Source organism: Phodopus roborovskii, unplaced genomic scaffold (genome assembly GCF_943737965.1).
Source record: "Phodopus roborovskii unplaced genomic scaffold, PHOROB, whole genome shotgun sequence".
NCBI classification, from domain to species: Eukaryota; Metazoa; Chordata; class Mammalia; order Rodentia; family Cricetidae; genus Phodopus; species Phodopus roborovskii.
This window is the reverse complement of record NW_026126540.1, coordinates 32,557,193-32,578,491: the sequence shown is the minus strand read 5'-3', so window position 1 is coordinate 32,578,491 and position 21,299 is coordinate 32,557,193. Positions and strand designations below refer to the sequence as shown.

The following is a 21,299-nucleotide window of genomic DNA, read 5'->3' as shown; positions in this document are numbered from 1 at the left end:
TTGATGTAAAACTAGGCAGCATAAAGGTTGGGAACTGGGGAGATGGCTCAGTGAATAACACGTTTGCTGATTTCAGATTTCCCCAGCACTCATATTGGAAGCTAGGCATGACAGTTTGTCTGTCACCTCAGCTGGGGAAGTGGGAACACTTAGATCCCTAAGCCTGCTGACCAGCTGGATTAACTGAAATGCCAAAGTTCTTGTTCAGTAAGAGATCTTGTTTCAAACTGTACTGTGATGAGCAATAGAAGAAGACATATATCAATCTCTGGCCTCCACATGCCCAGGTACATGCATCCCCCCCCACACACACTTATACATACAGGCACACACACACACATGCACGTGCGCGCACACACACGTTATATAACTTCAAATATTGTTTTAGGAGAGTGTTTGTCTGAACCTCTACATTTTAGATTACAGATTTGTACTAATAACTTTTTGAGATTTTTTTTAAAAACTTTCATTAACTTGACAATTATTGGCACAAACAAATATTTTGTACCAATAAGGGAATAAAATTGGCCTTATGATTGATAAAAATGTATCTAAATGACAATATTATGAGAGAATGTCATTGTTACTCTTTAGAACTAATTCACTAATTTAAAAAATTGTATATATTGAATATGTTACCTCCTGCATAGATTTGAAGAATGCTTTCCTCCATGGTTCAGTTTATTAGATGCTGTATTATTCCAGAGAATGAGTTGTGTCTGGTTGTTGCTGTAATAAACTACCACTAACATTAAAAAAAAAAAAATTGAACCAGGTGGTAGTGTAGCATGTCTTAATCGTAGCATTAGGGAAGCAGAGGCAGGCAGATCTCTGAGTTCAAGGCCAGCCTGGTCTACAGAATGAATTCCAGGACAGCCAGAGCAACTACACAGAGAAACCTTGTCTTGAAAAACAGACAAACAAAATTGAGATTATGATTATGCTCCTCCTTCCCTTGCCTCCCTCCAAACCTCTCATGTGCCCCTCCCTACCCTTCTTCAAATTCATGCCCTCTTTTTTATTAATTATTATTATATGCACATATGTATACATATATGCATATATACATATATGTGTTGGATTTTAAATCAAAATGCAGAGGAAGGTCTTGGGCTTATGTTACATAGAGGAAAGACCTCATACAGAAAAGTTGTTCTTATGGATATAGGACAACAGAGAAGAGAGATAAACACTGAGAAGTCTGTCTGTGTGGGCCCAGTGGTTCTGACTAGGTGGGAGCTGTAGGAGAGAAGAAGTTGGAAAATTGAGTTTGAGAGATGGACAGAGGGGCCTAAGGGACACTTCAGACTTGGGTCAGTCTTTACAAAATAAAGTCAGAACTAAACAGTATTTTTTAATCTGCCAACTGAGCAGGGACAGGAGACTTTGATGTGTAAGAAATAGGTGGAAAGCAAGTGTGAATGAAAGCATAAAGACCTTGGGGTAGATAGACATTAAGTAAACCACACATGGTGGTCCAGGACTACAATGATAAAGGGACTTGAAACAAAGTTTTAATGGTTTCATCCAAACATCACAGGAGGCAGGCACATCACATCGTATGTGCAGCTCTTTGCCTAGTGCCTGCTCTCGTTGCCAGCATGGGTGTATGGCTTCTTGCTGGACTTTAGTTGTGACTGTCTATTAGCCCATCGGATTCAACACCACTTTCTATCTACAATTGACATCATCATCTTGACCCCTGCCTTCTATTGTCATCCCATCTTTGAGTCATCCTCCTCTTGTTCACCATGTCCATTTGGTACCGTCTTTTGTTAGCTATGACAGAGCTCAACTCCCAGTAGTGTAGACAAAGAGGGAAATCATTTGCTCAACATCTAGAGGCAGCACAGCTGGGCCTCAGAGATTTCTGAAACCTGGAAAACAGGTGTTTCTCATCTCTGCTCTCCACCCTCTCTGGAAACTTTCTCAGCCAGAGATGAGATGCACCAGCTCCAAAAGCAGGTTTTAGAATTATAAGTTCTGATTGGTCAAGCTAAGGCTACTCTTTCAGCTAAGGGAACTGTGATTGGTTCCCTTCAGCTGCACAACCAGTTCTCCAGGATAGTGTGGTTGAGAGGTTCTTGAAATTAGACAGGAAAGTATGGCAAATATATATATATCCTGAAGTGCATACTCATAACCAGAGGCTTCCAGATGTCCTCTCTGTCCCTCCCTGCCCTGATTAATGGATGAGAGCGTGTAAACCCAAACCCAGATTGTAATAGGATGCTGTGGTAGCTAATTGCAATTGTTAACTTGTGTGTGCTAAGAAATACTTCAGTGAGCACACTTTGGGGCACAGCTGTCATAGAGTTTCCAGAGACTGAGGAGGGAAGATGTACCCTGGGAGGAGGTACCATCCCAGGGGCTGAGGGTGAGGAAAGCGAAAGAGAAATGGGTGCTTCCTGTGCTGTCCAGATGTGAACAAGTAGCATCACACTCCCACTGCCATGCTTCTCCACATAACAGACTCCAACCTTCTCAGAGTTTCAGCCAAAATAAACCCTTCCACCCTTAGCGCTTCCTGTCAGACATTTCACTGCAGTGAGGAGGGCTATACAAATATAACCTTTGTATAGCAAGCATTATTTGGGGGGAAGCATTAATAATGAAAACTACCTTTTGAGACCAGTATTGTTTCTATTTCAATGGTGAGAAGATGGAAGTTCATGAAGACAGTGTCTTGTTCATAATCACACTATAGCATGGTGGTTCTCAGCCTTCCTAATGCTTTGACCTTTTTATACAGTTCGTCATATTGTGGTGACCCCCAATCATAAACTTATTTTCATTGCGCTTCATGACTATAATTTTGCTACTCTTAAGAGTTGTAAATATCTGATAATACAGGATATCTGATATATGGCCCTGTGAAAGGGTCATTTGACCCCAAAGGGGTGGTGACCTATAGGTTGAGAACTACTGTGGTAGTATTTGGTAAAACTCAGTTTAAACTTGATCCTTCTCAAACTAGCCTATCCTGTCCCCTGACTGTGTTCTTTTTGTGTGTCACCATAGGTGAATACTGCATGGCAGGGAAGTCTTATCCTTGGAAGCTAGCCACGTGCTCTTTGATGCAGCATAATGAATCCAAATAGTTATTGATTATCTTACATTTCCAGGGGACTCCATACAGTCTCTATTCCCTTACTTGCTGAATCATGCTCTCAGAATGTGGAACACGCACACACGCACCCATGCGGGCACACACACACACACACACACACACACACACACCTTTGGCTCCTTCTTTCCATAGATAGGGCAAATGTATATTAGTCATCATGTCTTGTCATAAAGTGATAAGCTCTAAACAGTGATCAAAGAAAGCACTTGTTTATAAGATTATAAGATTATCAGAAATATGAAGACTAAGACAAACAAAGCCCATCTAAAAGCTGCCTTTCCATAGAAATGAGAGATGGCAGTGGCTCAGAATGCCAGTGAACTTTGTCCAGGGCCAGGCTTTGCTATATACAGCACACTTCCCCTAACCCTCAAGCTGTTTTATTGCTTCAGTGTGTGGTTAGTAATGGTACCTGTTTCATAAAACAGTGCACACAATATGTTATTCTCTACAGATATCTCAATAACCCGCCCACAGTGATAATAGTTGTTACAAAAAGTGTGTCAGAGGTATAGAGTTTGCAAGAACGTCAGGCAAGCTGGTGTATTTAATCGCCATCTCAACACTTATTTTTTAAACAATAGGTTTCTTTCCAGTTCTATGGTTGATATTTTTCCATCAGTGTTTTGATAAAAATACATGCTTCAAAAGGCTTATGTTCTACTTGGGAGAGTCAGGTGAGAAACAAGAAAATGTAAAGTGTCTTACATCTGATGGAGATAAATTAAGTAGAGAAAGATGATGGGAGGAATTGGGAGTGGCCTAAGATATTATTTTATGTGAGTAGCCTCCAAAATAAAGATTAAGATCCAGGAACTTACAAGATGGCTCAGTGGATTAACACACTTTCTGGAAAGAAAAAAAAATAAGATAAGCAAAACCCATCTAAAACTGCCTTTCCATAGAAAGGGGAAAGGAGATGGGAGTGGCTCAGAATGCCAGTGGACCTTGTACAGGTTGGGCTTGGCCATATCCATTACACTGTTCTAGATATCTTCCCCTAAACTGCAAGCTACTCTATTGCTTGCTCCGATGATCGAGTTTGAGCTGTGGAACTCACATAATGGAAGGAGGGAGCCAGCTACCACAAGTTGTATTCTGACTTTAAGTGCACCATGGCACACACATGGAAACACACACACACACAAAATAAAAGTAGAAGGGAACCTTAAAAAAAAAAAAAAGATTAAGACCAGCATTGCCAGGAATGCATGACTTGAAATTAACATCGCCCACATTGAAAAATATCTTCAGCCTCAGCCACAGATGCAGGCAGAAGTCAGTGCAGCAAGCAGTACAGATGGCATCTGACAGAAGCTCTGAACTTTATCTTGTCCACATGTGCTGCATGATTCCAGCTGCCTTTTTCCAAGCCACAGGTTTCTGGCCCTCCTTGCTGTTATACATTTGAAGCTGGGTGCTTGCATAGTCTTTCCCTGTGTTCTGCCACTCACACTTAGTAGCACAGAGCTGATGTCTCACAAGGAGGACCTGTACACCGATGAGGACTTCAAAGGGTGCTGTGGGTGGTCTTCGGCAACGACAATTCTCTTTCCCCTGCATTAGGATCCATCGGTGGTCTGTTCTTTGCTGTTGGCATCGCGCAATATGCCCTGTTAGGATACTTCATCCGCTCCTGGAGGACCCTAGCTGTTCTGGTCAACCTTCAAGGAACAGTAGTCTTTCTCTTATCTTTGTAAGTAGACTTTTCTCCTTGGAATTTTTGTTCCATAAACAGGAGTATCTTAGAAGAATGTGAGTGAGTGGGTGAGTGAGTGAGTGAGTGAGTGAGTGAGTGAGTGAGTGAGTGAGTGAGTGAGCATTGTCACTCCTTTCAAGGACTTGCTTGCAGTCAGTTCTGGGAAAAGCTAAACTGCAAACACTCAATTCTTGTCAGCTCCTTGGAAGAGAGAGATGTTAGCTGATTAACTCAGAATGAAGGTATCTCATGTTTAGAGTAAATTGCATTTGCAAAGCCTTCAGGTGTTTGGAAACTCCTTCCTTCCTTTCTCCCTTCCTTCCTTCCTTTTCTCCTTCCCTTCATCCCTCCCTCCCATTCTTTTTTGTTTTTTAACCCAGTGCCTTAATCTTAAAGATCTTCAAGCTGGATCTGGCCATGGACTAGGTGTGCAGCTGAGGTCTGATCCTGTGGAGCCAAGTGTAAGTGCTGAACATTAGTGGCAGCTGTTCCCCTTGCATGGGAGTCTCAGTTCAAGTCCTCTAAGCATAAAGTCCATATGAGATATCTTGTCTACAGGAATGCTCACAGTAGTACAAGAATAATTCCCGAGCCAGATGGGCTCCATAAACAATCACCCAAGTTTTCACATCATGGTGGCTAGCCAACAACTTCAGCCCACTTAACCAACTTCAGTGTGGCCAGTGAAAGCTATTTCTTCCCGAAGGTATCAGATGAAAATCTTTGTGTAAACAAGAATTTCATCTGGTGGTACCAGGTTTCCTTTGTGACATACAGTAAGATAGACCCGTGGCAGTGTCTTAATTACAGTTGCTCTTCATTTAGTAGTTCTTTGTTCAGTTTCTAAGTTGAGACTTGGTGGGATCTGAAATGAAATTCGCTTCCACGGTGTCTATGAAAACAAGAGCGTTGTTTAATGCAGAATAGTTAACCTGCATTAAAAAAAAAAAAAAAAAAAAAACTTAAAAGGATTGAGCTGTGTGAAGCATGGTGAGGTAATTTTATTATTATAAAGGGAAATAATATTTTAGTAGCTTGCACATTTTACATTTTTTAAAGTAATAAAATCATGCTTCATGTAGTACATGGAGTTAATAAGCAGTCATGTAAATATTGGTGAATAAATGGGTTTTCTTTTCAAATACTTAACGAAGCTCATATTTCTGTACCCAGTCTGGCTCTCCTTCAGTTCAGGTAAATTCAATGAATGATGTGAGTCATTGCGCCTTTCTTTTTCTGAGTCTTCAGGCTGAGTTAGTTACTATTTAATGCTAAATGATGAAATGTTCTCACTGGGAGATGAATTCAGGACATGAGCAATAGAAAGCAGAGGGGAAAGGACTCCTGGTTTCTACAAGTATTCTCAGTCTCAAATATCCTCTTCAATATGATGGATGAAGTCTTGGGGTTTTATTGTTAATTTACAATCCTGAAAACACAAAGGCCAGGGAGTATACAACCACTGTTAACCATGACAATCATGTCAAGATTTTGATATGCTTCCTGCTGGTTCTTTTTCATTCCTTCTAACTCTACCCTATTTAAATTTATTTTCATATGTTTTCTGTATATAGGCAGGTCAGCTGTCGTCTTCAAATTCTTTTTATTTATATTAAGACTCAATCAAATCATCTCACACAATAGCTTTATATTGTGAACACTAACTCTATATTGTACACAGTAGCTCTGTATTGAACACAGTAGCCCTATGTTGTACACAGTAGTTGTATCTTGTATACTGTAGCTCTGTGTTGTACACAATAGCTTTGTGTTGTACACAGTAGCCCTTGTTGTACACAGTAGCCCTACATTGTACACAGTAGCTCTATATTGTACACATAGCTTTATATTGTAAGATGTATCTTGTACATAGTAGTTCTATGTTGTACACAGTAGCTTCCAACAGAACAATGTTGACTTGGTTGTTTACTGACTAGTCAATAACAATGATTAATGGCAACAAGGAGGTGCCTAGAAGATTTTATAAGACATAGATGACTTTGATTGACAGTCCAATGTTGTGCATGAGTGAGTGTCCTTGTCCCCAGTGGGTAAATTCTGTGGAAGCTCCTTTTTTTTGTCCCAGCTTCTTTCCTCTCAGCACCCATTATACTTCTCTGTGAAAATGGAATGCTCACTGAGTAGTTGTTGACAGAACCACTGTCTACTAAGCTTCTGGAATCTGGAGTGCTTATTGCTTACTATCCTGCCTGCGAAGTATCAGAAGGCCAAGAGTGTCAGATTAGACTTTTAAAAATAAAGTACTTTGATTTTGTGTTTAGTGAAGAAGAAAGACTTCGAGGCTGGAGAGATGGGTCAGTGGATAAGAGTGCTTGCTTTGCAGATTTAAAGATGAGTTCCCATCCTAGTACCCACACAAAAAGCTGAATATGGCTACGTGCCCCAGTACTCCAGCACTGTGGAAAGCAGAGAAAGGAGAAACTGCTCTAGTTCCTGGTTCAACGGGACACTCTGCCTTAAAGAAATAAGGCAAAGAGTGAACAGATTAGAGGGCCTGACATCCTCCTCTGATCTGTAAGAATACAGCATATTAACTTGCACACTTGAGCACACACACACACACACACACACACACACACACACACACACACTGAATTTTTTAAAAAGGCTTCCATTCTCTCATGGTTTTGTCTTTGGGACAAAACCTCTTTAAACGTAGGCAGAATGGTGAAGCAAAAATCTATGTAGTATCTAAGTTTTGAAACTGTAGAGACTCTAGTGGCAGACCACAAAGTAGTTCGACACTTTGTGGCTGTATTAGGAAACACCTGTTGTTCTGTAGCTAGAAGTTTCCCTGCCAATAACTTTATTCTTTACAGTCTTGATGAAACAGGAAGGACCCTCAGGACACTGAAGTTGGCACATTGGATGGCTGGAGTATTGAGAAGCAGAAGCAGTGAACAACAAGGGTCAAAGATGTATTATACTGTTCCATGCTTCTGTGTAGTCTTAAAATAACATCTCCATCCCAAATAACATGTCATTATATTAAAAATACCTTTGAAATGCTTCGTTTGATTAGATATAAAGATTTCTATCTCAATGTGAGACTTTTCCAGAGTTTCAGAACACAGTTGATTAGGCATGGTGTTGCATGTCCGATCCCAGCACTCTGGAATGTTAAGTTCAGGGCTATCCTGGGCTATGTACCAAGTTTAAGGTAAACCTGTTCTACATAGTGAGACTCTGTCTCAGAGAAAGAAAAAGACAAAAATGTAAAGTGAGACTGTGCCCACCGCTATGTTGTCTTCCAACCTCTAGTGGAGATTCAGAACTGTGCCTAACTTGTGCTGTGTGAGCAATATGCTTGCTTCAGTATGGTAGATTTGCCATTCACTTACCGAAACTTCTTTTAAAAGAGATGGAAACTATTTACTTTTATCAAAACAATATTTGAAATGTAGGTTCTCAGTTCCAACTAATAAGGCACCACTTACCACTGCCGCAGTGTAGCCCTCTTTGTCCTTTATCCTGTCTCCTGTGTCACTGGGAAGGTCATACTTAAGGCTTGTGCATGGAGTCATGATGAGGGAAGCCTCCTACAGAGGGGGTGACTGTCTCCTTCCTCTGCACGTGCACCTGTATGAATATCCAGCCTTTAATGACGTCTCTTTCAGATTCATTCCTGAATCACCTCGTTGGTTATACTCCCAGGGTCGACTGAGTGAGGCAGAAGAGGCTCTGTACCTCATTGCCAAGAGGAACCGCAAGCTCAAGTGCACATTCTCACTCACACATCCGGCCAACAGGAGCTGCAGGGAAACGGGAAGCTTCCTGGATCTGTTCCGTTACCGCGTCCTCCTAGGACACACTCTGACCCTGATGTTCATCTGGTAACTCTGAGAGGTGTTGGGGATCTTCAGTTTGAGGGCTAACGGTCTCTTGATAGCTTGCTCCTACTGTGTGGCTACAGAGAGACTGACCTCATGTCAGCTTGAGGTTGTCCTGTTAAAAACAGAATCGCACAAGTCCCCCGCCCTGTCCCTCAGGGATTTCTGTGTATAATCCCATGCTCTCTTGGAAATGTTCTCTCTGGTGCTAATAGGTTCCCAGGAGCTAGAAGGAATGATCAAAATCACACATCAAGTCAGTGAGTGAAGGTTTAGCACTCTGAGCCTGATATTCAGTTACTTAGTGTATTCCAGCCTGCCTCTCAGAATGGTCCTGAGTTATATAAGCTGCATCCAGAGTTCTAGGTGACTCAGTTTGAAGAATGAGGTTTCAGGGAGATGGTTGATGAGGCTCACATCCTAGAGTGTGATAAGTGCATATGAATGTCAAACATGGAGACAAGGAGAACCTCTGAAAACCAAAGCCACAGTGTAGTGCAGATCTGCCTCTTAGAATTTCTTAGTAGTTAGAAGCAAATCCCTAGTGTATAGGAACCCAGAGCTCTAGCCACTTCTGAGTTTTCTCATTACATGGTCTATCAGCTGCTTTGGAGGAAGTAGCTACTTGTAAAGCTACGTTTTGTGGTATAAGGAAGTAAGCCTAAGGCATTATATATCATCAGCCAAATGTTTCTCTGCTTGTCTCTGGGCTGTATCCGAAACCCGCTATAGCCTGTCCTTCACAGCCTAGGACACTTGGCCCACTGCTATGTTTTTTGGTAGAGGGGACCCCAGTGCAGCTATAACATGCCAGGCATTTTCTATGGAAAACAAAATAGAAACAAATGAGGAACCTCTTTAGAAAGCACTAGCCGTAGTCAACAGCAAAAGATGAACTATTGGCATTGGAAAGCCCAGGTAATCTATTGCTTGGGTAGGAACTTGTGGTTTATCAGCTGTCTTCATATACTAGTATAGGCCAGTCTGATGGTTCTTGGAACCATCTGTGCTGTGTCATGATTTTAATGCAGCAGCTTTCCAGACACTAATGTTCCTCTTACCACTTCACTGTGCTTTGGAGCTCCAGGTTGGCACTCAGTTGATCTGAGCTCCTTGGTGCATCATTCCCCACTGCAAGAGACAGGCATGTGTCTGGTCCAATACCAGAGCTGCAGGTACTCCCTAAGTGTGAATTTCAGTGATGCTGTGCAGAAATTAATTAATGTCTCTCAAGAGCCTCCATCCCTGTTGATCTTTCCAGATGTTCCTGCTCTACTGTGACCCTGGCCTTTTCTTCCCTAATCTTGTCTCTGCAGTATGTGTGCCTGCTGAAGACCTGGGACAGGAAGTGACTAGGGTTCTAGGGAGATGGAGAGCCTGGCATTTGTGGCCTGCAGATGACCAACCTGAGGATACAGCCCATTCTCTAGCCATCCCTTATTGGCTTTCCCCATAGGAAGCTTAATCCAGCCCTTCTGATAATATCAAAAAGGCCACAGGCCAGTGTTCCCTAGATTGTGGTACCCAATAAAGTATGAATAGGGCCATTGTTTTCACTTCAGTGCAAAAATGCTTGAGGAGGCAAGAACAATGTCTTTCCTCAAGCAGGACTATCCATTCATTTGCTTTATATAACACATAGACATAAATCACTCCCAAAGCCACATTATGCCTTTGTTTCTTAATAGTATGAAAGTTTAGATTAAGATAGAAAGCTTAGTGGGAGAGTAAAACTCATTACTTGGAGCAAAGGGTTTTATGTTGAACTGCTACTGTTTAATCTGTGCTGGAAATCTGGGCCCTGCCCTATGGACTTTTCTCTTACCTCTCGGGCCTTTGATCCCTGATGCAGGTTTGTGTGCAGCTTGGTGTACTACGGCCTCACCCTGAGTGCGGGTGACCTAGGGGGCAGTATTTATGCCAACCTGGCCTTATCTGGCCTCATAGAGATTCCATCCTACCCTCTCTGCATCTACCTGATTAACCAAAGATGGTGAGTATGGACAACAACGAGGCATACTATAGAGGCCGTGTATTGGAGCACACATACATTCTTCCCATATGCACATACCTAATTGTTAGGCTCTTTGGTCATAGACAGTATATGGTCAGCACTGTCCATCAGAGTTTCTCTCAGGCTAAATGCAGCTAAGTTTACTTTTTATTAACATAGCTCATGAGTTTTGTGTATGTGAATGCTTTTGTAGGTTTTAACTCAGTGTAAAAGGTACTACCTACTGTCTGAGGTCTGTGCAAATTAAGAGGCCTGAACAATGGTTGTTAGCTCCACATAGATAGAATACCATCAACTCAGAGTTCAGAGGTTTTATAAGCAGGAAGACAAAACCAGACAGAACTAGAAAGACTTCCTACTGCCTAAGAACTACTTAGAAGGGGCAGAGTATACCCTGCCTTTGCTGCTTTTGAAAGGAAGTGAAATTTCAAGTGTTATATTCTAGAGATCTGCATCCTGGTCTGATTATCCCTTCTGTTATTTAGTGAGCTAGGAACCAGTTGAATTATGACATTTCTTACTGTCTAGACATTGTCATTTCAACCCAAACTATAACACCGAGCATCCTGATACTGTTAATAAGGAAACCAAGATTCCTTTGGGGTTATTTAGGCTCATTAATAAAAGAATTTAGGGACAGGCTTGGAAGGAAGCTTAAAGATAATTTTATTAGAGTTTGAAAGAAAACAACAGGGCAAGCAGGCTGGAAATCCAGGCAGAGGGGAATGTAGAGAATGTAATAGAAACAATGCTATCCAGAATGCCAAGGAAAATGTGCTTAGTCTTTGGCCAGTGTCTGAAGGAGAGATGAAGAGAAGTATCAAGAAATAAATGCTAAGTGCCAGGCCAACCTGTTCCAGGTTCTTGTTTATTTGTATTAAAAAAAAAAAAAAAAAAAAAAAAGAGGAAAGCATTACTGAGCATAGAAGTGGGCTAGTGACCAGAAGGAAAAAGCCAGAAAAGCATTGAACTGTAATATCCCAACTCTCCTGCCACACCTGCCAGCATGCTTTGGCTGAGAGTCCTGCAGCCCAAATACAGGACTCTGTTCTGTTGGAGGTTTTTCTCCTGGGCAGCTTCGCAGTTGCCTTGTCTGAGTCTTCTATCATTGGCCGTCACTTACTCTCATCATGGTCCCAGCAGCAGGCCAGCCATTACACTCAACATCCCTGGAAGAGTACATCCACTTCTTTGCAGCTACAGGTTCCTGTGTATACTTTTGATGGGCACTTTTAACATCACCAAGAAATTATTCACAGGAGTAGCCTTTGCCTAGGGCCTTCCTATCATGGTCAGTGTCGCCCAAAAGCCATTCCAAGCTAGATGTTAAAAAAAATAACCCAGAAATAGCTGTCAAAAAGACAACAGACCTTTCCTGCTTTCTAGCAGCTACTGCCTCAAGGCTGGGTTAGAATCTGAAGGGAAGAAGGTTGGTGCCTGTTGGGTCAAAGAGACCTGGGTTTCGTTCTAGTCTAAGCCATGTGTTAGCTTTCTGACTTTATTAAGTTCCCCCACTAAGCTTCCATTTGTAATTATTCTATAACCGACAATTATAACATTATCCTGACAATTTAGTTAGTTATCAGAATTACAAGTAAATACTAAAGTTCTTCGTAGAGGACCTGGCCTGTTGCTGTCCCTTAGAGAATGGAGATTAATGTAGCATCTTTCTTCTAAGCCTGGACCACTTATTTGGAAATAAAAGTGTGTAGCACATTTTTGTCAAATAGAAACCACTAATAATTATTTTTTTCTGTTAATATTTCTAAAAGATTGAGACAAAGAAACAAAAAGGCCTACCAAGCCCTGTATTTAATAAAACTTCCAACCCCTTTAAGAGTCAGGCGAACAGAGAATAAAACAACCTAGGGGATTCCATTCTCTCTGCTAGATTTGGTCTCTGAAAGCTGGAGAGTGAAATAGCACATGCTACATGTTTATCATTAGGTGATAAACCGAGTGAGGTAATGGATGGCAAGCATTTAAGAAAGTCCTCCCTCAGTACACATTCTGGGAAATACCTGATTCCCCATCCGTGTACATGATCTGATCCTGCCATCTGGTGGATTCCCTTTTTATGCTTACATATATCCTGACCTGTCTCCTGACCAGCTACATTTTCCACCTACTCAAAAAAAAAAAAAAAAAAAAAAAAAAAAAAAAAAGAGATTAAATCCGGAACACTTAAGTAGGAAAATCAGAGGAAAGGAAAGATGGCTTGCTAAGCTTCTTTAGAGAAACATAATTTCCTTCTGTTGTTTAGGTTTGGTCGGAAGCGAACACTAGCAGCGTTTCTGTGCCTTGGAGGACTGGCCTGTCTTATTGTGATGTTTCTTCCAGAAAAAAAAGGTATGCTTTTTAAATTTCCACGAGGAATCTGAAAAGCACTTTTGTTACAATGAATCCCAATATAGTAAAGGGATTACCATATGCTGTGCTTCATTTCTGTGATTGCATATTATTTAGCAATTGTGTGGACTATAATGGGCCAGATTCTTTGCATTGCCTGTACCATTCTCTGGGTGAATAATGTGCTCGGAGGTGTACTATTAATTCTTTCAGGCTATTAAGCTACCATCTGGGGTGTCTGGGATGCAGTGCTGGTGATGTTAGAGTTGCTTCCTTGATGATGGGGAAGGCCAAGGCCTTTTGTGCCCTGAAAGAAACTCCTTCCCAGCTGCAAATGAAACTGCACACACTAGCCAATCTCGAGACTGGGGATTGGACACTGGTTTGCAAAGGTAGCTTTGGAACCCCTAAATGCCTCCATCTGGTTCCCCAGAGTTAATAATAGTAACAGCAACCCCATAAGCGTAGCATTCATTGTCCATCACAGTGGTCGTGCTCTTGGCCATTTTAAAGTGTGAATAAGGGCTGCTGAGTTGACCTAGCTGGTGAAGACCCTTGCCACAAGCCTTCCTTATGACCACTAGTGCCTATATAATGGAGGTGAGAACAATGCCCACAAGTTTTTCTCTGACTTCTACACATATGCTGTGGCACACACACACACAGAGAAAGAGAGAGAGAGAGAGAGAGAGAGAGAGAGAGAGAGAGATATGGATAGATATAATTTTAAAAATAACATGCACATAAAGTATATTTGTAGGAAGCTTTGGTAGTTTTATAATTCTTTAGCTTTACTACACAACACATCTTCAGAAGATGCTCCTTTGTGTGGTAATGTAGTTTTAGTTGGTAAGGTGCTTGTCTAGACTGCATGAAGCCCTAGGTTCAATCTTCAGGACCATATAAAATTTAGGCATGGTAGCAAATCTGTGATTTTGGAACTCAGGAGATGAAGGCAGGAGGGTCAGAAGTACAAGGCCATCCTTGGCCATATAACAAGTTTGAGGTCAGCCTGAGATACATGAGACCCTATCTAAAAATAAATATCTCTTTGTCATCCAGTTAACACTGTTGCCCCTATATAGGAATTCTGTAAAGCCAGATATGGCAGTGTGCGCTGGCAGTTCCAGCACTCGAGACCAAAGCAGCAGGATCCCAAGTTTAAGGCCAACGTGGGCTATATAGCAAATTAAGGGCAGGCTTGGGATGCATAGCAAGGTATTTTCTCAACAATAAAAAAGAAAGAGTCAGTAGATACATAGGTACTTGCAAGTTTCCAAGCCTCTTTTGCTTCATGTTCCGTTTTTGGTACTTGCACATTGGCAGCATGACAGTTCCTGCACAGGGAGATGTGGTTCGGTGAGGAGGGTCCTAACAGCTTTGCTACAAAGACACATGGGCAAATAACACCCTGCGATTTGTTTTAGAATTTTGATTGCTGTCAAGTGGCTCTTGTGCTCTGGGTGAGAATCATGGAGATAGACATAAAGTTTGGTAACTTCCAGAAAGCATGAACTGTTCATTTCCCATCAGATTAGCCTGCATGTTAATTGCCCCTCAGCAAGTCGCTACTTGTTGAGGTTCAGTTGTTCTAGGCCCTTCTTCCTGATCCTCCAGTGTGCATTTTCCACCATCAGTCGCCACCTGAAGTTCTGTGTTATGCAACACAAACTGCTCTTCAGCTTGATTCAGGCCACCATTGCACCACAGCTGCACAGGCAGCTTTATCAACTCATGGAAACTAGAGAATTCAGAATATTTGCCCATTTCTTATGCTCCATCAGGACCAGAACCCTCATGTTGTTTGTCCAGGGCAAAAAGATAAATTGTGGTAGCCTTATGTTCAGCAGACCTTGCTTGTATAGACAACTTGGGAAACTAGTTTTCTACCAAAACAGTCATAGTCTATAGTCTATGCATCATCTCAGAGAGCAAAGCTTTGGTCTGTTACCACAAACTTTGCTGTGTCTCATTCCACCTCTGGAAGCCAGGCCAGTGACCATCCCCCCTCCCCCGTACTTCTTTGTACATTCAGGTAGCCCACCTCTAGGACTCTGCTCATGACCCTTCCTAACACACTTGAGCATTCTATCCAGATCAGCCATCCCTCTTCATCTCCATCTGTCCTGACTGCTGGACCCCTCTGTGGCTTGTGCCCTTGATGGACACAGCTTTAGACACAGTGAAGCGGTGTTTTCCACAGGCACAGGGAAGATAACATTGCTGTTATGCTTAGAAAAAGTGGACAGCATGTCAATTTTTCAAGACTTCCTCAGAAAGAAATTCTATAATGTCCCTTAGTTAGTGATTTCTGTTTTCAACAGCCATGACTGCTAGAAGGAACCTCTCCCACGATGGCTAAACCCATTTCCTTTCATTTGATTCATCACAAGAAACCGAGAACAGATGGCCAACTTTTGTGTGCATAATCCTTTCTGTTCTTTCTAGAATCCACTTGAACACACACACACACACACACACACACACAAATATTGTTGAAACTATTCACATTTACCCTTTAAAATGTTTTGTTAGGTTTTTAAAATCTGTTTTTCAGAGTTTTACACTATAGGTTATAAAGTTCTGACAAGTATGTATTAAGAGGAGGACCTGGGAGTGTCTGTCTCTTAGCAGCTCGTCTGAGCTTGAAGACCACTCTCTTCCCACTGTGCTCCTGTTCATTCCCTGAGTGTCCCCAATAAGGACTTCACACCTGCATTCTCCCCTTAGTGCCAGCTCTGGCATCCATCACCCACTGGCTTCTTTTTAGCTTCTGCCTATGACTGTGGCTTTTAGTTTCTGGGGCATTTGTGGTTACTGTGATTTCTCTAGGAGACACAGAAAATAAGCTAAAGACCAAATGTTTAGTATCTTGCAGCCCAAGCTTTATAATTATAAGTTGAATACCTCTAATCCAAAAAGCTGAAATCTAAAATGTTTCATAATCCAAAAACTTTCAACACTGAGAATTTTGAGCACTAACGACACAATGTCCCACATGGAAGATTCCATTCCACACTTGACCTCATGCGATGGATGAGTCACGGTACAAGTAAACCAAAAGTATTGTATGAATTTGCCTCCTGGTTATGTGTGTACAGAATTTGTAAATTACTAATAAATCTCCTGCGTATGCTTGGGTCCTCAAGATATTTCACTATGGATTTGCAAATAATCTCAACTCTCCCCAAACCAGAAACACATCTGGACCAAGTGCTTGATCACAAGACCCCTCAGGCTGAGTTCCTATCCAAACAACTGCTATAACTATGTTCCATGTGGTTAAAGTCCAAGCAACTACTAGAACTAAGTTAAGTAGACAAAAGTATACTTGGAATGAGCAGAAAAGTGGGACCATAAAGAAGGCATGCGCAGAAAATCTAAAGAGGAAGTATGCAGTATGCAAAAGACTGGATACCATGGAAGAAGAGATCCATGAATCGCAGACATAGCAAAAGAAATAGCTCACCATGAAATGTAATGCAAATTCAAACAAAGCCAATAAAAGCTAGCACAGCACCAGTACAGTGGCCTGACATGTGACTATGGTCGTGTATTTCACATGTGTGTGTCTTACATAAAACATTCAGAGTACCCAAAGCAAAACTGTGCTGAATTAGACCTAATCCTTTAATAGCTGATGCAGTGGTTGATGGAAAAAGTAGAAAATCGAGACACAACCAGCATGACCCAGCTGATTTGTCCACACCTTACCCTATCACAAGGGAATGTGACTTCTGAGCAAAGAGCCACAGAACATCTATGGTATGATGCTGCAGTATAAGCCATTACACATTAAAAAAAATAGAATTAAAAGGATTGAAGACTCATAAAAGTATTACTTCATCAGAATGTAATTAAATCAAAAAATAACAAAAAGATATCTGGAAAATCCTCAAACATTTGAATACTAAACAATACTCTTTTTAAAACACACAGGTCAAATAAAATAACCAAGGAAGTTTGAAGATATTTTAGTTAAACCATAAATTAAATATGTAACATTAAAACTCATGACATAGAGAAAAAGCAAGGCTTAGGTATCAACATTTGTATAATTATCAATGATCAACAGAACAGGTTAGTAATCTCAACTTCTGTCTCTAGAAGATAAACTTTAAAAAGGAAAGCTAAGTTAATGCAATCAGAAGAAGGAAAATTATAAATATAAGAGAAAAAAAACAAGGAATGAAAGCAGAAAAACATAAAATCAAGGAAATCAAAAGCCTGTTGTTTAGGACCAATTAAAACTAATAAATCTCCCAACTAATGAAAACCAAGAAGACATGAATCACAAATATCAGAAATGAGAATGGGACCATCACTAAAGAAATTTTAGGCATTAATGAGAAAATGTTATGAATATACTTACACTAGTAAATCCAATTTAGGTGCAGTCTTTAGAAAAACAAACTAAGAAATCTTATATGAAAGCAGGCAGATGACCTTTGCATCCCTTTGTCTGCTAGAGAAATTGAATGTGTGGTCAGCAACATTCCCACAGAGAACGGCAAGCCCTGGTGGCTTTGCTCCTGGGTTCTATAAAATGTAAAATATAAGAGTAGAAATTCCAATTTATAGCAATTCAGACTAGGCCAACAATTACCCTGAGGCTTAATCCAAACAAAAAGCAAGCTTTACCCCTCAAATACAAGCACCCCAAACAAAAGACAGAAAGAGAAATACAAGTTGCATGATAATCCAGTATAAGCTAAGCAGAAAGGGCACGTTTAAGAGTTCAGCACCCATCCACTATAAAACATATTAGCAGCTGAAAGCAGAAGGGAATTTCTTTAACTTGGCAAGCAGGATCAAGGGAAAATCTGTAGCCAATGCTTCCTTTGTCACTAAAGAGTGAATAATACTCGCTATGACCAGGGTGCTTATTCTCCACAAATATACCAGTAAGTGCAGTAAGACAATGGGAAGAAAGGAAAGGGACCCAAGCTGAGACAGAGTGAAACAATAGAGAATTCTGAGCAATACACAAAATATCTACTAGAATTAATATATGAGGGCTGGCAAGAAGGCTCAACATGCAAAGGTGCTTGCTGCCAAGCCTGGTGGCTTGAGTTCAATCCCTGGAATCCACATGGTGAAAGGAGAAACCAAATCCGCAGCGATATCCTCTGACTACCACACACATGCCATGTTACACAAACAAGTAAAAAAAAAAAAATTAAATTTTAAAAATAGAATTAATAAATGAGCTTGTTAGAATAATGTGACACAGAGTTTTATTTCTACATATCATTAGCAAATAACCTAACAAATAATTAAATAGTGGTACTGGTAATAAAATCTAAGAATTTTTAGAGATAAAAATTTTATATAGCACATATAACATAGAAACCATGAAAGGTTGTGAGGAGGAACTAAAGAGGACTAAATAGTTGAGTTGGTGGTAGTAATGTTCACAGATAAGGATATCATCATACTCAAAGGTCACCAAACTGATTTATCTTTAGCACAATACCAAATGTCCAGGAAGATTTAAGCAGATACTTATCCATAAAGCTGTTAGAATGGCAAATGAGTATGGAAAAAGATGTTTAAACCATCAAACATTAGGAAAATGACAAATCTGTGCTGAGACACCAATACACACATCAGAAAAGAAAAAGAAAGAAAGAAAGAAAGAAAGAAAGAAAGAAAGAAAGAAAGAAAGACCTGACGCCAGTGACAGATCACGCTGCCTTGGACAGTGCCACAGACACTTGCTTAAAGGGAAGCATGGGAAAATGAAGGCTGCTACAAGTGCTCACAATGAGACTGACACTAGAGCCAAGTAGGAGGGAACCCAAATGCCTGTCAGCTGATGGCCAGATCAACAACTGTAATCCATCCGCACAGCATATTACTCAATGTGACCTGCGACCTACACAGCATGAGTTGCTCTCATTACGCTAAGTGAAAGAAGTTAGACGTGAAAGTTAAAAAATGAATGGGCTTGCTGTGTGACTTTGTAGCAGAGCACATTCCTGAGATCCTGGGTTCACTGTTCAGGACCAGAAAAAGCAAAGGATCTGTGTCTGCCTGCTGTTTTATACTATAGGACATATAGCCATCTTACTGTTTATAAACATGAACAGCCAAAAATCTGCTGGTAGAGAGCTGGGTGTATTGGTGCACACCTGCAATCCCAGGACTCAGGAGGAAGTGGGCAGACCACCAGGAGTTCAAAGTCAACTTTGGCTACACAGCTAGTTCAAGGACAGCCTAGACTACCGGTAGCCACTGCTGTCTTACAACACAGCCAAACAAAACTAATTTGCTTACAGTCTTCCAGTGATAAAGGAGAATGACCCAGCTGATGGTTTGTATTTGGAACCGACAGACTACCACTTGAGCCAGGAGTTCAGGGCCAGCCTGGGCAACTGAGGGAACATGAGTCTAAAACAAAACACACTTAAAGAAAACAAGGAAGCCACACACTAGAAGAAAATATTCATAAAGTATCTGCAAGATGAATACATATATATGATGAAAGATTAAATAAAAAAATAGAGAATGGGATCTTACAACTCAATAATAAATGGACGGAAGAGACATTTATTCTGATGGCACCAAAATGGCTTCTGAAAGTCCTGTAAATGCAGTCCTTCAAAGCTGCATAGCTGTAAATAAGTTATGACCTCGTGGAGTTCAGTACATAGGAAGATACAAGTGTTATGTAAATCCATTTTTAAAATGCTATAATTTCAATTTAATTTTCCCTTTAAATCGCTCAATTTTTTCCACAAACAGCACTTTGACCACTCATTGGAAATGACTGGTAACGTAGGTCAGGAAGGCAGAGGGAACCAGCTCAGTGGCTGCAGAGCCTTCGGGAACAAAGCCAGCAGCCCAGCAGCTGCACAAGCAGGAATCTTAACAAAGAAAGCTGTCTGCTGTTGACACAAACTGTCTTGGGGGAGATGTGAACTTCCCCCCAAGAGGTGACTGCAGGTGTGTTGGCAGGAGCAGAGGAGAGAAGGTTCAAGCAGCAGATGGAGTTGCTTTGGACTGTGGCCAGAGCCAGTCTGTCCAGATGAGCTATGGCTGGAGGTGTCTTCCACCTCACATGGGAATCGCTTGCAGCTTTGGACCCTGTGGGGGTTAGATGACAGCCTCTGTGTCCTCCCTGTGAATTTAAATTTCCAGATGGCAATCTTTGGTCCTGTTAGTAAAGATGTAGGGTGCCTCCATGTGGTTTTGAAAGATGCCACTGTGCATAGGGCAAGGTGTGAGAGAAATCCATCCCTACCAAAAGCCATTTATGGTTAAAAGTCAGCACATTTCAAGCGAAGTAAGAGATACTTTGTTCTTGAGCCAAATATAAATGATCATGGTCCAGGAACCTATATAGGTTCAGGGTGCCCAGGGTAACGCGTTCCATTAAGGAAACGGGTACATAGGCTTTTACCCTATGTACCCTATGAAAGAAGTAATAAATACATTTACCATTTGCATTTGTGGGGACCACAGGGAAATGGGTTATAACAAGGTGATTAAAGCAACAACAACAATTCTGTTACAGGTGTCACATACTCTCTGGTGACATTCTTGTCCTTTGAGTTGGTAGAAGATATTGGTCCACTAGAGTCCATTTCAAAGGCTTTTCTTTATAGTCAAGAGATATTAGATTAAACACGGGTTGGGAATGAGTGACTGGTAAGGGCACCAAAGAAAGCCTGATAATTGGACTGTGTATCTGTACCATTCTAACTCTCCATAATTACAAAGTTCTAGCCTATTGTTCCCAGTGTGAAGAGTGTTCAGCATGGGTCTCTTATTTGTTTGTTTTCTGGGAACTTCAGTTTACACAAACACCTAAACATTGTTTTCATTGGTGCTATCAGTATCTTTTTCTGACTCAGTTTTCTAGAAAATAGTGATGAGGCTCATGTATTCTCATTATTGATTTAAATGGAGACATGAATAATTTCATTAAATTGTTACCAGAAGCGAAATCTAGTAATCTCAGAATACTAGAAACATACCTTGGAGCAAATGCTGGGAGGCATGGCTTATCTTTCTAGAAAGACCTTGTAGCTTAAATATATACTGTCTACACTAGCAAAGATCTCCCCAAATATCATGGCAGCATTGAATGCAGCCCACATGGTTAAGAAGCCTGGCCATGGTCTGATGACATCATCCATGTTAAAGTAGACGAAGCTTGATCCCATGTGGTTTTAGACAAGGTGTGTGATATGTCCTTCTTGCTGCCAGCTGAAGCAGCATGAACACAAACTATTCCCACCATGTTCATGC

At 41.0% G+C, this 21,299-nt stretch overlaps 1 protein-coding gene across 2 annotated transcripts in view; it reads left to right on the top strand.

Moving 5' to 3' along the window:
• The window catches only part of Slc22a15 (solute carrier family 22 member 15), a 139,430-nt gene that overhangs the window by 22,204 nt on the left and 95,927 nt on the right, over window positions 1-21,299 (top strand). For both annotated transcript variants that reach the window (XM_051198730.1, XM_051198731.1), the window contains exons 5-8: window positions 4,697-4,826; window positions 8,468-8,683; window positions 10,533-10,673; window positions 12,958-13,043. In XM_051198730.1, coding sequence (XP_051054687.1) covers window positions 4,697-4,826; window positions 8,468-8,683; window positions 10,533-10,673; window positions 12,958-13,043 — 573 coding nt within the window. The remainder of the gene's footprint in view (window positions 1-4,696; window positions 4,827-8,467; window positions 8,684-10,532; window positions 10,674-12,957; window positions 13,044-21,299) is intronic.